This window comes from Cebus imitator, unplaced genomic scaffold, assembly GCF_001604975.1.
Source record: "Cebus imitator isolate Cc_AM_T3 unplaced genomic scaffold, Cebus_imitator-1.0 Scaffold104, whole genome shotgun sequence".
In the NCBI taxonomy this organism is placed as follows: Eukaryota; Metazoa; Chordata; class Mammalia; order Primates; family Cebidae; genus Cebus; species Cebus imitator.
In genome coordinates, this window is record NW_016107419.1 from 5,037,491 (window position 1) to 5,053,400 (window position 15,910).

At 34.8% G+C, this 15,910-nt stretch overlaps 1 protein-coding gene across 7 annotated transcripts in view; it reads left to right on the top strand.

Moving 5' to 3' along the window:
- Nucleotides 1–15,910, top strand: part of SCFD1 (sec1 family domain containing 1) — a 101,411-nt gene that overhangs the window by 62,015 nt on the left and 23,486 nt on the right. For all 7 annotated transcript variants that reach the window (XM_017537575.1, XM_017537579.1, XM_017537581.1 and 4 more), the window contains 3 exons: nt 64–143; nt 3,852–3,914; nt 6,026–6,101. In XM_017537575.1, coding sequence (XP_017393064.1) covers nt 64–143; nt 3,852–3,914; nt 6,026–6,101 — 219 coding nt within the window. The remainder of the gene's footprint in view (nt 1–63; nt 144–3,851; nt 3,915–6,025; nt 6,102–15,910) is intronic.

Here is a 15,910-nt window from a genome sequence, read left to right on the forward strand (position 1 = left end):
GCAACAAATAACATCTTTCATGAAAGTAAAAATTTTTGTCATATAGTTCTTTTCTTATTTCAGGCTGATTTGGAGCAATATAAAAAAGCTTTAACTGATGCAGGATGCAACCTTAATCCTTTACAGTATATCAAACAGTGGAAGTAAGTTTTATTTTCTTCTTTAATTCCTGTCATTTAAAGAGTACAATTGAGGCTTCTTTCCCAAGAAAATGGGAATGCTAATAAGAAAATTGGACCAGTGCCTTGGTGGTTTTATATATCCAGTGGCATAAATATTTCCTTATCTGGACCACCCTGTTTACAACTTAAAATTACATAAAACAGTGATGCCCTTCTTTCCTGGGCAAGCTTTAGAGTTTCTTTACTGATAAAGGTGAGAAAGTCAAGGACTGAAATGCCTGGAGTCAAATGTCTCCAAAGCAGTAAGAGGAAATTTTAATTTAACTAGTAATTAAAGAAATGCAGATTAACATATTGCAAACATTTCGAAAATACCATGCCAAAGATACAGGAAAATTAATTTGTGCATTTCATACTCTGCTATTAGGAATATAAATTGTCACAATTTTTTTTTCTGGATGGTATAAAGAGTTCTTTAAAAATAGCTCTGACCTAGTACTTCTCTTAAGGATTTATCCCAAAGGTGCAATTGGAGTGCTAAGATTTTAGACACAGCTGTAATAATGAAATTTTTAAAAGCAACCTAAATGTCTAGCAGTACTATTAGTAAGTGAATTGTGGTATTTCTGCAACATAAATACAGTTGAGTCATTAAAAATCAGAAGGCTTACTTAATGACATTGGTAAATGTTCATGTTATACTGTAAAGTAAAAAATATAATAATTTACAACAATCTTCATTGAATTTGTTTGATAAATATTTCCTAATAGTGAGCATGATAAACAAAGCCCAACCTGCCAATGAATTTACATTTGTGTTGACAAAACAATTAACAAATAAGCAAATAAATGAACAGAATAATGTTAAACCATGTTAAAAGACATAAATAAAACTAAGTGATAAGATTTTAACCTGCTGGATGTGATGGCTAAATTGGCTTAGGAGATCAGGGAGAGCATCTAGGTAGTCGCATTTGAGCCAAAACTTAAATGACATTTTTTACAGTATGATCCCTATTTATCCATTTATTCATTCATATGTATGGATTCATATAAGCATACACATACAAATATTTAATTACAGAGTTGAAATGGCATATAACTAAATGTTAATAGGAGATAACTCCAAGTGGTAGAATTTTTTTCCTTTTGGGTGCTTTTCTTTATCTTCTGAATTTTCTACAAAAACTATTATCCTTAAAATCGTTTTTAAAATATTTTTAAAGACTAAAAGATTAAATATGCTTTCTGATCTCAAGTATGTCAAAAAATAAGCATAGCAAGAGAATTATACCAAATTGTTAACAGTAGTTATCTCGAGTGGTGAGATTATGAGTGCTTTTTATTACCTATACTTTTGACTTTTCAGACTTAACTTTTGTGTTCTTATAATAAGAAAAAAAAAATACACAAATCTTTGTTTAAAAGGAAAACTGAAAACTTTCCGAATTTTTATAATACAGGTTGAGTCCCCCTTATCCGAAATGTTAGCAACCAGAAGTGTTTTGGATTTTGGATTTTTTTAAGATTTTGGAATATTTGCATATATATAATGAGGTATCTTGGGTATGGGGACCCAAGTCTAAATCAAAAATTGGTTAATGTCTCATATGCATGTTATGTAACATAGCCCAAAGATAATTTTATCAATTTTCTTAATTTGTGCATTTGGATTGCAGCCTGACACAAGATCAGGTGTGGAATTTTCTACTTGTGGTATCATGGCAGCATTCAGAAAGTCTCGTATTTTGGAGCATTTCAGATTTTTCAGATTAGGGATGCTCAGCCTATATGTACAGTTACACACATTGCCATGTGGCATATGTTCATTATTCTTTTTATATTATGATTTACTTGGAGCTCCATAATTACTGCTTAGAGATATATGGAGAAAGGCAGTCTTGGGCATTATTTTTCGAAATATTTTATCTCTAATTTGTAATGTGTTTTTTTTCCAATTATAAATCATAGTGGTTTATTGATGAAAATTTTAGAAAACTCAGAATGGTATAAAGAAAATAAAAATTTACCTATATTCTCACCGTCCTGCACTACAAGTAAACATTAGCGTATATCCTTTCATTCTCTATGCATATGACAGATTTTTTTTCTAGAGATCTTGCTCTGCCACCTAGGCTGCAGTGTAGTGATAGAACCATTGCTCACTGTAACCTCACACTCCTGGGCTCATGATCCTTCCACTTCAGCCTCTTTAGTAGCTAGGAATACAGGTGTGCACCACTGCATCTGGCCAGATATTTCTTAAAATGGGGAAATCATTTTTAGAGTTTTGTATTCTAGTTCTTAATAACTTTCATCATGCCAGTTTGTGGAAGTATTTACTGTTTGCATGGTATTAAACTATATAAATGTATTGTTATTTATTTAACGCTTCTTTGTTCTTTAGATATTTTTTCTAGTGAAAAACTTTTTTCGTTGTTGTTAATGCAGAAATTCTAATCCACTGCTGATTCACATCCTCCTTTCTGAACAAGACTGAAATTTTTGTTTGGGATTTCTCTACGGGTATTGTTGGCAGATTTTGTCAAGATTGAAATTGAACATTTTTAGCATTTCTACTACCACATCTTAATGATTTACGTTTTTTCCCTTATAAAATTTTCTTTAGGTATTCTTTTTTTCTTTAGGTACTTCTTATTTTAAATGTTAAAACACATTTAAAATAAGAATCATTATGAATATTCATTGGCATAAAATGTTTATGGTGTGCCACTAACATGTTTTCTAAAACAGTATATACAATATGATGCTAATTTTGGTTTATAAATCATATATATTAAATAGATATGTGTCCTAAGATTACAAAACTATACACCAACATCTTAACAGGGGTTACCTTAAAGTGGTAGGATTCTTCTGAGCATTTTATGTTTTCTGGATTCTGTACAATGAAAATATTCTCAGAAAATACTTTTTAAGGCACATCTGAATGCCATCTTTTTGCCCACCCTTCATCAATAGTATTGTTTAGATACAGAGATTCTGGACATTTAGAAAGAGTTGAAAATAAACAACTATGTGCAATTAAGTATAAAAATCTGTGGTATAGAATGTAACTAAAGGGAAAAATCATTGAGTGGTAGAGTTTTCTTTAACAAAGAAAGTGGTTTTGAACTTAGTCTTAAACGGAAATGTACTGTTTCTATTGAAGAAGGTAGTGAATTTATACTCACTAAAGGACAGCATGAGCAAAGGCATGTATCTGGAAACAAGGGAGCATAGAATGTAAGGAAAAATAAAAAGACTAAATTATTACGTGTTTGTTCTTTTAAGTCATCAAGTCTCTATGTCAGTTCCTTTTTTTTTTTTTTTTTAATGATCAGATAGAAAAGAAGGAAAATAGAAGTTTGGAAACCTAATGCATTTGTGCTTTTTTAAGAATTTACGGCTGGGCACAGTGGTTCACACCTGTAATCCCAGCACTTTGAGAGGCTAAGGTGGAAGGACCACTTGAGCCTGAGAGGTCAAGGCTGCAGTGAGCCATGATGGCACCACTGCATTACAGCCTGGGTGACAGAGTGAGATCTTGTCTCAAAAAATAATATTAATCATTTCAGTGTTTTAGTACTAATTATACTGCAGTTATATTTGTTGAAAACTCTCTTTTCAGAAACTGTCTGCATCATAGAAGTCAATAGATATTTTAATACCGTGACACCGTGTTAGCTCTAATAATTAGCTTTTAAGTACAACTTCCTTATTTCATAGGGCTTTTACCAAGATGGCCTCAGCTCCTGCCAGCTATGGCAGCACTACCACTAAATCAATGGGGTAAGTATTTTTAATAATTCTGTTGCATCTTTGTACTCAAAACCTTACTTAGACTTTCATACCATAAAAACACAGTGTCTAACACTCTGAATGTGGAAAATGTCACTATGTCTTTGGTGACATTTAGATGGCTTAAGTTCTTCATTTTTTTTCTATTTTTTGAATTATTCTTCATTGACATGTAATAATTATATATATTTATGGGGTACAGTGTGATAATACACACCATGTATAATTAGCCAATCAGTAATTAGCATATGAATCACTTCAAACATTTATCATTTTTTAGTGTTGGGCACATTCAAATTCTCACTTTAAAATGTAAGTTAATATCTTTTTACATGGTATGAGCTGAAACTTAGATGACATTTTTTACAGTATAATCCCTATTTATCCATTTATCCATCTGTGTATATCTGTGTGGATGAGTATACGCATACGTACATTTAAATGCATAGCTGAAATGACATACAACTAAATGTTAATAGTGGGTAATTTCAAGGGGTAAAGTTGCTTTTCTTTTGGGTGCTTTTATTTTCCAGATTTTCTGCAAATATTTTCTTCTAAATGGTTTTTGTTCATATGCCTATTTGTTGTTATAACATACATTTTTCATTTTCAGAAAACATTAGAGGGTTAAAACTCTTTTAATATCAGTGTTGATAAGTAATATAGACTTGAAGCTAGGCCTAGCTTCAGGATAGATTCAAGGAGTGCTAAATTATAGGAAGTCTTCAGGCTGGGTATGACATCTTACTCCAGAGACTCCAATGGAGTATGTGTGATTTTCAAATAATCTGAACAAGGTAATTCTGACTACTGTTTTGGTACCATACAAGTTTCCAACTCCTAGCTTATTTTTTAGAGCTAAAACAAAAGCACAAAGCCAGAGGAAAACCGGTTTATCCTAGCCCCACACTGAGCAGCAACTGGTTTTAATGAAACAATTTCCAAAAACAAAAGCACTCAGCCTTAGAAATACTTGGTAAAAGGAATCTAGCTGGCCTCACCTTCAGACAGTGCTGCACAGGTTAGCATATCCCTGAGGAGTTGCCTGGTGCCAGGAATCGCCCCAGGGCCATTAATTCCAACAAGGATTACTTTCTCTTGCTTCTGTTAATGAAACGATTTCCATCCTGTCTATCTCTTCATTTTAGAGGGGAGTAAGGACAAGATGAGGAAAAGGAAAATATTTTTGGAAAATTACTTCCATATATTTAATAAAATAGACTTTTCAGTTTCATCCCTTAAAAATCTTATTGAACATTAAAGGCTATTAGATTTCTTATGATTTTGCAGTTGGGATTTTGATAAATGTGTTATAAAAGAAAATCTTGGGTAATTTAAAAGCTGTCCCTAGACTTCTGGGATTTTAATGCAGGATTACTATTCTGTCCCACAAAACATCCTCTAATTCCATATGGGAGACTGTTTGAACCACAGATACAAACCCAGTATGAAGTCACTTATTGGTGTTTTGTTGTTGTTGTTTAAAATTTAAACAACATTTTTCAGAGTTGAGGCAAAATTCACTAAGTCTGTTGTGTTTCACATTTTTATATGATAGATTTTATGTATACAGAGTGGGAGAGAATATGCAATGTAGGATTGGATCCAGCTGCTAATATAAGAGAACACAGTGATGTTTGACCTACTCATAATACTTATTGGCATATATATTTTTAATATGTTGATGTGGCTTGAACTCGTAAAGCAAGTTGTCCAAGTTACTATCTTTAAATTGGTTTTTTTAGCATTAGACAATCAAGAAGTCAAGGAATTCTCTTCAAATTATAACTTGCAAAAAAAAAAAACTATAGCTGAGACTAGGAAATTAAGATGTTTATTTTGAGGGCAGCTTTTTATTTTTATATTTTTTAAGCATTATTGACTAATCAGAGTATTTTATTACTATTTTATTGTTAAATAAAATTGCAGCAGTGGTACCCATGGCAGCAGAAATTCTCAAGACCCTTCTGTTTAGTGAAAACAAAGGTGGTAGGTACAGCGAGCATCAGCATGTGGTGTGTAATCAGGCAAATATTTTATCTGTAACATATTGGAGAGGCAGTTTGTACTTAGTATGGTCCTTCTTTTTTGCCCCCATCTAGTCTCTTATCACGAGTCATGAATACAGGATCACAGTTTGTGATGGAAGGAGTGAAGAACCTGGTTTTGAAACAGCAAGTAAGTATACTTATTAGAAGACATACTCGTAACTTTTAAACATAAATGCTGACAGGCTAACTCCTCAGGTAAAGCAACTTCTGAATTTATTCAAGTAATAAATAGGAATCAAACTCAAGGAGTCCTTTTTTTTTTTTTTTTTTTTAGTTCCGGGGTACATGTACAGGTTGTACAGGTTTGTTACATAGGTAAGCATGTATCATGGTGGTTTACTACACAGATCAACCCATCACCTAGATATTAAGCCCAGCATGCGTTAGCTCTCTTCCCTAATGTTCTCCCTGCTCCCGCCTTCCCCTCTACCCCAAAGGCCCTGGTGTGTGTTGTTCGTTCCTGTGTCCATGTGTTCTTATTTTTTCGCTCCCATGCAGTATTTAGTTTTCTGTTCCTGTGTTACAAATCAAGGAGTTCTTTATTAGTATATTTAAGACTCTGAGGGTATTTTTATTTGTGTAGCTCAGAGCTCTGTAATTTTATACTTTTTTAAAAAATTTGCTCATTTGGATTTGGACTTTACTTACATTTTGATTTTTCCTTACCATCAGGTTGTTGAAAGTAGCCTAATTAGAATAGTGAACTACATAATGACTAACATTTTTTTTAACATATAGTCAGAGAATATTAATAAGCTAATGAATTTAATAAAGTCCTATGTAAATTGGACTAAACAAAATACATATATATATATATATTTTTTTTTATTTTTATTTTTTTTTTTTTTCTTCTTGAGACAGAGTCTTGCTCTGTTGCCAGGCACCAGGCTGGGGTGCGGTGGCACCATCTCGGCTCACTGCAACCTCCACCTCCCGGGTTCAAGCAATTCTCCTGCCTCAGCTTCCCAAGTAGCTGGGACTACAAGACCCCACCACGCCCAGCTGAGTTTTGTATTTTTTTAGTAGAGATGGGGTTTCATCATGTTGGCCAGGATGGTCTTGATCTCTTGACCTCGTGATCCGCCCGCCTCAGCCTCCCAAAGTGCTGGGATTACAGGCATGAGCCACCGCGCCCGGCCCAAAATATTGTAAATAGAATTTATATTTGGGGATAATAAAAAATTGTACCTTGATTTCACATTTTATTTCATTTAGTCCTTTGTTTTATATATAGGAGACTTTTAAATGACTTTTGTTTCTGTGATTTTTCTATTCTAATATATACATATTCTGCTTCAGTCATTATTAATTCATTAGCTATCTTTTCAAAAGATATGTTTTTACTTTTAATTTTGGAAATTTTCAAATACGCATTATCAAACTCTCCTGAATCCTTCAATAAAGTCAATATCCATTCTTGTTTCATCTATCCCATTAGTGTTTATTTGCTTTTATTGGAATATTTTAAGCCAATCTGAGATAATATTTTACCATAGAAACTCAGTTTGCATTGAGAAGGATTTTAAAGGCCAAATCAAAAGAATCGGTTATTCAGATCTGAATATTGTTTATTTACCTGTATTCAGAAAAAATAAGATCTTTTCTTTCTTCCACACTTTTTATCTTTCTTATAATGTTTACCTTGGTATTTTATATGCATTATCTTTATTTGTGGTTTAGTAAGTTCATTTTTTCTGAGACAGTGTCTCACTCTCTTGCCCAGGCTGGAGTGCAGTGGTGCTAGCTGGGACTGCAGTCACGCACCACCACTCTTGGCTAATCTTTGTATATTTTGTAGAGATGGGGTTTCTCTGTGTCATCCAGGCTGGTCTTGAACTCCTAGGCTCAAGTGATCCTCCCACCTCAGCCTCTCAAAGTGATGGGATTATAGGTATGAGCCACTGTGCCTGGCCTCATTATCCCTTTTAGAAATTATTTTCAGTCCCTCTCATTCTACCTCCTGGTAAGGAGCTACTACCAAATACGTAGCCTGCTTTTTCTTACTGGTTCACGTACTGCCCAGAATCAGCTTATCTTCACCCTCTTAGACTATATGTGAAAAGGCACAGTAGGAAGTTTGGGCACATTCGAGACAAGTGAGCTATATTTTGCAGTTTAGCCTGGGCCCATTCTTATTTATCATCAACAGTGGACAAAATGATTTTGTTGTATGAGACAAAGGGGGACCACCAACTTCTAAGGTAATGTCTGCCTATTGCTAAATAGGCTGGCTATTACTTAACAATATATATATAGTTTATTTTTAAGGAGAATTATATATTTTTCTTAACATGTTACTGTTAGAAGTAAATTCCAATACTAAGATCCCCTAAACATAGTATTCCTTATAGTATATAACTCATAGTATTTAGAAATTACAGACTTTAACCTTTAGAATAATCATGGTTTATTTTGTTTTTGAACTTATTACCTTAGAGTCACATGATATATATCCCCTATGACACCTCCAAAAGACGTCTAAAATGGTCAATTCTTAAATATTTTATTGTGCTAACACAAAAGTTTATTTTATTTGGAGTGCACAAAATGTAAAATAATTCTTCATGATCTCATATCTCTTTTTTTTTTTTATTGCAAATAACGTACCAATTTGTCATAGGCAGTTTCTCACTTACAAAAGTAAAATTTGAAATGATCCGTGGTTACCCCATCTGTTTAACATTTTTGCCACCACTACCAGAAGAGCCATGCCATTTGAAAAAAACAAAAAGTTCAGAATTAGAGGAAATAGGTATTGACAGGGGGTAGGAATGGTTCATTTTATATTATCAAGTAAAAATAATAGTCATATAATATATGACTATTATACTCTTTTTTTTCTTATACTCTTTTTGTTGTTGTTGCTCTAAAAAGAGAAAAAATATATGGTACTGAAAGACAAACACTCAGGCTTACCTGAGCTTTAAATGTTAGTTTTTCTGTCATCTCTGATTACTTCTGCCCACATGACAAATTGCCAGGATTGAAATCTAGAATCAAGAGTGTGGACATTTCTAATTGTTCTTAATAAATATTACCAAATTATCCTTAAGTAAAGAGTCTCTTACTCTAGAAATATGTAAATTCAGAGAAATCCATTTTAAAGCTCTATTACCCTTATATTCTAAAATTCAGAGGTACTGTGGTGGAAGGTCTTGGGCAGTTTGGGAACTGAGAAGTAAGAGGTATCAAAGAAGATACTTCTGGAGATCAGTTCTGTTTAACTCTTAGAATATTATGAATAATATATGCCTCTTAAATTTCTAAATATTGTTTTGGATCTTTTTAAACTGGATAAACAGTTTATAAATAAATTAGACAGAATCAGCCACATCGAGTTTTCTAGGTCACTTAGAAGAGCTTTTTATACCTTGTTTTATGGGCAGCATAAGTTTTGTGCATCGCAAGTATCAACTATCACATAAAACCAGTTGAGTGTTATTCACAGATTTGGAATCTATTTGTATGAGGATAATTGTACAAGAATGTGAAGATGAAAAATGTAGCACAAAGTTGCATAATTTTAGACTTCTGTTTCACTTTCTTTGGCCTGTGGCGAATATAATCCCTCCTTTAAAAATAAATTAACAACACATAAATTACAAGCTGTGAAAATCCATAGATTAAAATAAGACTTCAGAGACACAATTGCAGTGCTTGGCCCTTAAGATTAAGATTTGAACAAGAAAACTATAAAACACAACTTTTTATGCCAGACACAGTGGCTCACGCCTGTAATCCCATTTAGGAGGCCAAGGCAGGTAGATCGCTTGAACCTAAGCATTCAAGACCAGCCTGGGCAACATGGCAAAAGCCCATCTTTACAAAAAGTACAGAAAAATTAGCTGGGCATGGTGGCATATGCTTGGGATGCTGAGGTGGGAGGATCACTTGAGCCTGGGAGATGGATGATAATTTTATACAACAGTGACTGGATATCAAATTGTGTAGTAGTTATTTCCTAACAAATACATGTATCAAAAGATCATGTTGTACACCTAAAATATATACAATTTATTTGTTAGTCATACCTCAATAAATCTGCAGAAGAAAATAAATTACTGTTATTTAATATCATAAATTGTGAATTAATTACTTTAATTATTAAATTGTTAATTATTTTAGGTGTGGTAATAGTGTTATGGGGTTTTAAGAGTTTTTGTATTTTGGATATATGTACTGAAATATTTATGGCTACAGTGATTGTATATTGGAGACTTACTTTAAAACAATGTAGGGGAATGGATAGGAGGTGACAGTACAGGTGAAATAAGATTTGCCACAAGTTAATAATTGTGTAAGCTGGGTGATAGAGGGATAGCTGTATCTTACTGAGTTCACATCATCTCGTTTTCTTTATTTTATTGCCATAACATGAGATGATTTTGTAAACTCATCTGTAAGATAAGGGTATAAGATTCACTCTGTAGATCCCCTTCTGGTTTATAATTTTACATTTTGGAAAGAAACAGCCCATCTTATTTCCTCTTCCAGCTTCACTTCACAGGCAACTTTCAACCCTTCTATCATTGATACATCTCTCATCTCCAAAGCTTCCCATGTCCATACATGCCATCTAATTCTTTACTTGGCTAATAACTGCCTTCAAGAGAAGCATTCCCTTAAAGGAGGTCCACATTGGGCATTTTCATTCTCCAGGGCTCTGATAATCAAGACGGTAGCAACTCTTGTCCCAACCCCACTGTCAGCCTCGACATTAGAGTATCATCTCAAGCCCAGGGCTGCAAGGGGAAAGTTAGAAATAGTGATGTTAGATCAGTTGGCAATACAGGTCAGTAAGTGGCTAATTCTATAACTCAAAGGAAAAAGACTTCCTTATTTTGGTTATAGAACTGTATTATATTTCTCAGTTGTTTGTTTCTGTGCATATTTTATTTTGTTTTTTAATACACCATCAGAGATAAAGTTGACATTGTTTTTGCCTAAGCTTTTCCAGTGACTAAAATCGTTAAAACATGACTGAAGTCATAAAATGAGTTAGGATTTTTAAAAATAATATTTTTTTCAGATAAAGTTTCTAGTTCATTTATTTGAAATTTGAAGAACTTTAGGATATTACTGTGTACAGGACACTCTCTCAAATCTGTATCTATAATGGCTTTCTAATAAAAATTTAATTGCTAACTATACAATAATGTTTTCCATTTTATTTCTAAACAACAATTTTTTTTTTAAATTTTACTTTAGGTGTATACTATATCCAGCATTTCTCCCATGTTCTCTCTCCCCACCCTCCACACCCCCCATAGTCCCTCCCCTACCCTTCCCCCAACTGCCCCCAGTGTATGATGCTCTTCTCTCTGAGTCCACGTGTTCTCATTGTTCAACACCCATCTGTGAGTGAGAACATGTGGTGTTTGGTTTTCTGTTCTTATGTCAGTTTGCTGAGAATGATGGCTTCCAGCTTCATCCAAGTCCCTACAAAGGACATGAACTCATCATTTTTTATGGCTGCGTAGTATTCCATGGTGTATATGTACCACATTTTCTTTGTCCAGTCTATCATTGATGGACATCTGGGTTGGTTCTAGGTCTTTGCTATTGTACACAGGGCTGCAATGAACATATGTGTGCATGTGTCTTTATAGTAGAATGATTTATAGTTCTTTGGGTATATACCCAGTAATAGGATTGCTGGGTCAAATGGAATTTCTATTTCTAGATCCTTGAGAAATCGCCACACCATCTTCCACAGTGGTTGAACTAATTTACAATCCCAAGAGTGTAAAAGTGTTCCTATTTTTCCACATCCTCTCCAGCATCTGTTGTCTCCAGATGTTTTTAATGATTGCCATTCTAACTGGCAAGAGATGGTATCTCAATGTGGTTTTGATTTGCATTTCTCTAATGACCAGTGATGGTGAGCATTTTTTCATGTTTGTTGGCCTCATATATGTCTTCTTTTGAAAAGTGTCTGTTTATATCCTTCACCCACTTTTGGATGGGGTTGTTTGGTTTTTTTCTTGTATATCTGTTTTAGTTCTTTGTAGATTCTGGATATTAGCTCTTTGTCGGATGGATAGGTTGGAAAAATTTTTTCCCATTCTGTTGGTTGCCAGTGCACTCTAATGATGCTTTCTTTTGCTGTACAGGAGCTCTGAATTTTAATTAGATCCCATTTGTCTATCTTGGTTTTATTGCCATTGCTTTTGAGGTTTTAGTCATGAAGTCCTTGCCTATGCCTATGTCCTGGATGGTTTTACCTACATTTTCTTCTAGTGTTTTTATGGTGTTAGGCTATATGTTTAAATCTTTAATCCATCTGGAGTTAATTTTACTGTAAGGTGTCCGGAAGGGGTCCAGTTTCTGCTTTCTGCACATTGCTAGCCAGTTTCCCCAACACCATTTATTAAACATGGAGTCCTTTCCGCATTGCTTGTTTTTGTGAGGTTTGTCAAAGATCAGATGGTTGTAGATGTGTGGTGTTGCTTCTGGGGCCTCTGTTCTGTTCCATTGGTCTATGTCTCTGTTTTGGTACCAGTACCATGCTGTTTTGATTACTGTAGCCTTGCAGTATAATTTGAAGTCTGGCAGTGTGATGCCTCCCGCTTTGTTCTTTTTGCTTAGGATTATCTTGGCTTTGTCGGCTCTCTTGTGATTCCATACAAAGTTTAAAGTGTTTTTTTCCAATTCTATTAAGAAGGTCATTGGTAGCTTGATCAGGATAGCATTGAATCTATAGATTACTTTAGGCAGTATGGCCATTTTCATGATACTAATTCTTCCTAACCATGAGCATGGAATGTTTCTCCGTTTGTGTCCTTTCTTATTTCGTTGAGCAGTGGTTTGTAGTTCTCCTTGAAGAGGTCCTTTACATCTTTTGTTTGTTGTATTCCTATGTATTTTATTCTCTTTGTAGCAGTTGTGAATGGGAGTTTGCTCTTGATTTAGCTCTCTGTTTGTCTGTTATTGGTATATAGGAATGCTTGTGATTTCTGCACTTTGATTTTGTATCCTGAGACTTTGCTAAAGTTGCTTATCAGTTTGAGAAGATTTTGGGCTGAGATGATGGGGTCTTCTAGATATACAATCATGTCATCTACAAATAGAGACAGTTTGACTTCCTCGTTTCCTATTTGAATACGCTTTCTTTTTCTTGTCTGATTGCTCTGGCTAGAACTTCCAGTACTATATTGAATAGGAGTGGTGAGAGAGGGCATCCTTGTCTAGTGCCTGATTTCAAAGGGAATTCTTCCAGCTTTTGCCCGTTCAGTATGATATTGGCTGCAGGTTTGTCATAAATGGCTTTTATCATTTTATGATACGTTCCGTCGATACCTAGTTTCTATTGAGAGTTTGTAGCATGAAGGGCTATTGAATTTTGTCGATGGGCTTCTCTGCATCTATTGAGATAATCATGTGGTTTTTGTCTTTGGTTCCGTTTATGTGATGGATTACGTTTATGGATTTGTGTATGTTGAACCAGCCTTGCATCAAGTAGGATAAAGCCTACTTGACCATGATGGATAAGCTTTTTGATGTGCTGTTGCAATTGGTTTGCCAGTATTTTATTGAAGATTTTTGCATCGATGTTCGTCATGGATATTGGCCTGAAGTTGTCATTTTTAGTTGAGTTCTGCCGGGTTTTGGTATCAGGATGATGTTGGTCTCATAAAATGAGTAGGGAGGATTCCCTCCTTTTGTATTGTTTGATACAGTTTTAGAAGGAATGGAGTCAGCTCCTCTTTGTACGTCTGATAGAATTCAGCTGTGAACCCGTCTGGACCTGGACTTTTTTTGGTTGGCAGGCTATTGATTGCTTCTTCTACTTCAGTCCTTGTTATTGGTCTATTCAGGGTTTCAGCTTCCACCTGGTTTAGTCTTGGTAGAGTACAAGTGTCCTGGAATTTATCCATTTCTTCCTGGTTTACTGGTTTATGTGCATAGAGCCGTTTGTAGTAATCTCTGATGGTAGTTTGTATTTCTGTGGGATCAGTGGTGATGTCCCCTTTATTGTTTTTTATCGCATCTATTTGATTCTTCTCTCTTTTTTATTAGTCTGGCTAGCAGTCTATTTTGTTGATCTTTTCAAAACAGCTCCTGGATTTATTGATTTTTTAAAGGGGTTTTGTGTCTCTATCTCCTTTAGTTCGGCTCTGATCTTAGTTATTTCTTGTCTTCTGCTAGCTTTTGAGTTTTTTTGATCTTCCTCCTATAGCTCTTTCAATTTTGATGATAGGGTATCAATTTTAGATCTTTCCTTGTTTCTCATGTGGGCATTTATTGCTATAAATTTCCCTCTCAACACTACTTTAAAGGTGTCCCAGAGATTCTGGTAAGTTGCGTCTACATTCTGATTGGTTTCGAAGAACATCTTCCAATGTTCTTGTCTTCATTTATTTATATTATAAATAAATATTTTTATTATAAAAATTATTAATTATTATAAATATTATAACATATTCCTGTCTTCATTTCATTGTTTATCCAGTCGACACTCAGAAGCAAATTGTTCAGTTTCCAAGTGTTTGTGCAGGTTTGAGTGTGTTTCTTAATCCTGAGTTCTAGTCTGATTGCGCTGTGGTCTGATGGACTGTTATGATGTCCATTCTTTTGCATTTGCTGAGGAGTGATTTGCTTCCAATGATGTGGTCAATGTAAGTGCAATGTGGTGCTGAGAAAAATGCATATTCTCTGGGTTTGGGGTGGAGTGTTCTGTATATGTCTATTAGGTCTGCTTGGTCCAGCTCGGCATTCAAGTCCTGGATGTCCTTGTTAATTTTCTGTGTCGTTGATCTGTCTGATATTAATAGTGGATTGTTGAAGTCTCTGACTATTAATGTGTGGGAGTCTAAATCTTGTTTTAGGTCATTAAGAACTTGCTTTATGTATCTGGGTGCTCCTGTGTTGGGTGCGTATATATTTAGGATAGTTAGCTCTTATTGTTGGATTGATCCTTTTACTATTATGTAGTATCCTTTGTCTCTTTTGATCTTTGTTGGTTTGAAGTCCATTTTATCAGAGAATAGGATTGCAACCGCAGCTTTTTTTTTTGTTCTCCATATGCTTGGTAAATCTTCTTCCATACCTTTATTTTGAGTCTGTGTGTCTTTGTATGTGAGATGGTTTTCCTGAATACAGCACACCAATGGGTCTTTACTTTTTATCCAGTTTCCCAGTCTGTGTCTTTTGATTGGGGCATTTAGGCCGTTTACATTCAATGTTACTATTGTTATGTATGAATTGGATCCTGCCATTTTGTTACTGGCTGGTTTTCTTTCCCATTACTTGACTCATTTTCTTCATTGCATTTTTGGTCTTTGCCAACTGGTTTGCTTTTCCAGTGGCTGGTACTTGTTCCTTTCCGTCCTTAGTGTTTCTTTCAGGAACTCTTGTAGGACAGGTCTGGTGGTGACGAAATCTCTCAGTAATTGCTTGTCCTTAAGGATTTTATTTCTCCTTCACTTATGAAGCTTAGTTTGACTGGATATGAAATTCTGGGTTTAAAGTTCTTTTCTTTAAGGATGTTGAATATTGGTCCCCACTCTCTTCTGGCTTGTAGGGTTTCTGCCGAGAGATCCACTGTGAGTCTGATGGGCTTCCCTTTGTGGGTAAGCTGACCTTTTTCTCTGGCTTCCCTTAGCATTTTTTCCTTCATTTCAACCCTGGTGAATATGATGTTTATGTGCCTTGGAGTTGCTCTTCTTGAGGAATATCTTTGTGGAGTTCTCTGTATTTCTTGAATTTGAATGTTGGACTGCCTTGCTAGGCTTGGGAAGTTCTCCTGGAGCACGTTTTCCAGCTTGGATTCATTCTCCCCATCATATTCAGGTACACCGATCAAGCGTAGATTAGGTCTTTTCACATAATCCCATATTTCCTGGAGGCTTTGTTCACTTCTTTTCACTCTTTTTTCTCTTGTCTTGCCTTCTCTTTTTATTTCATTGAGTTGATCTTCAACCTCTGATATCCTTT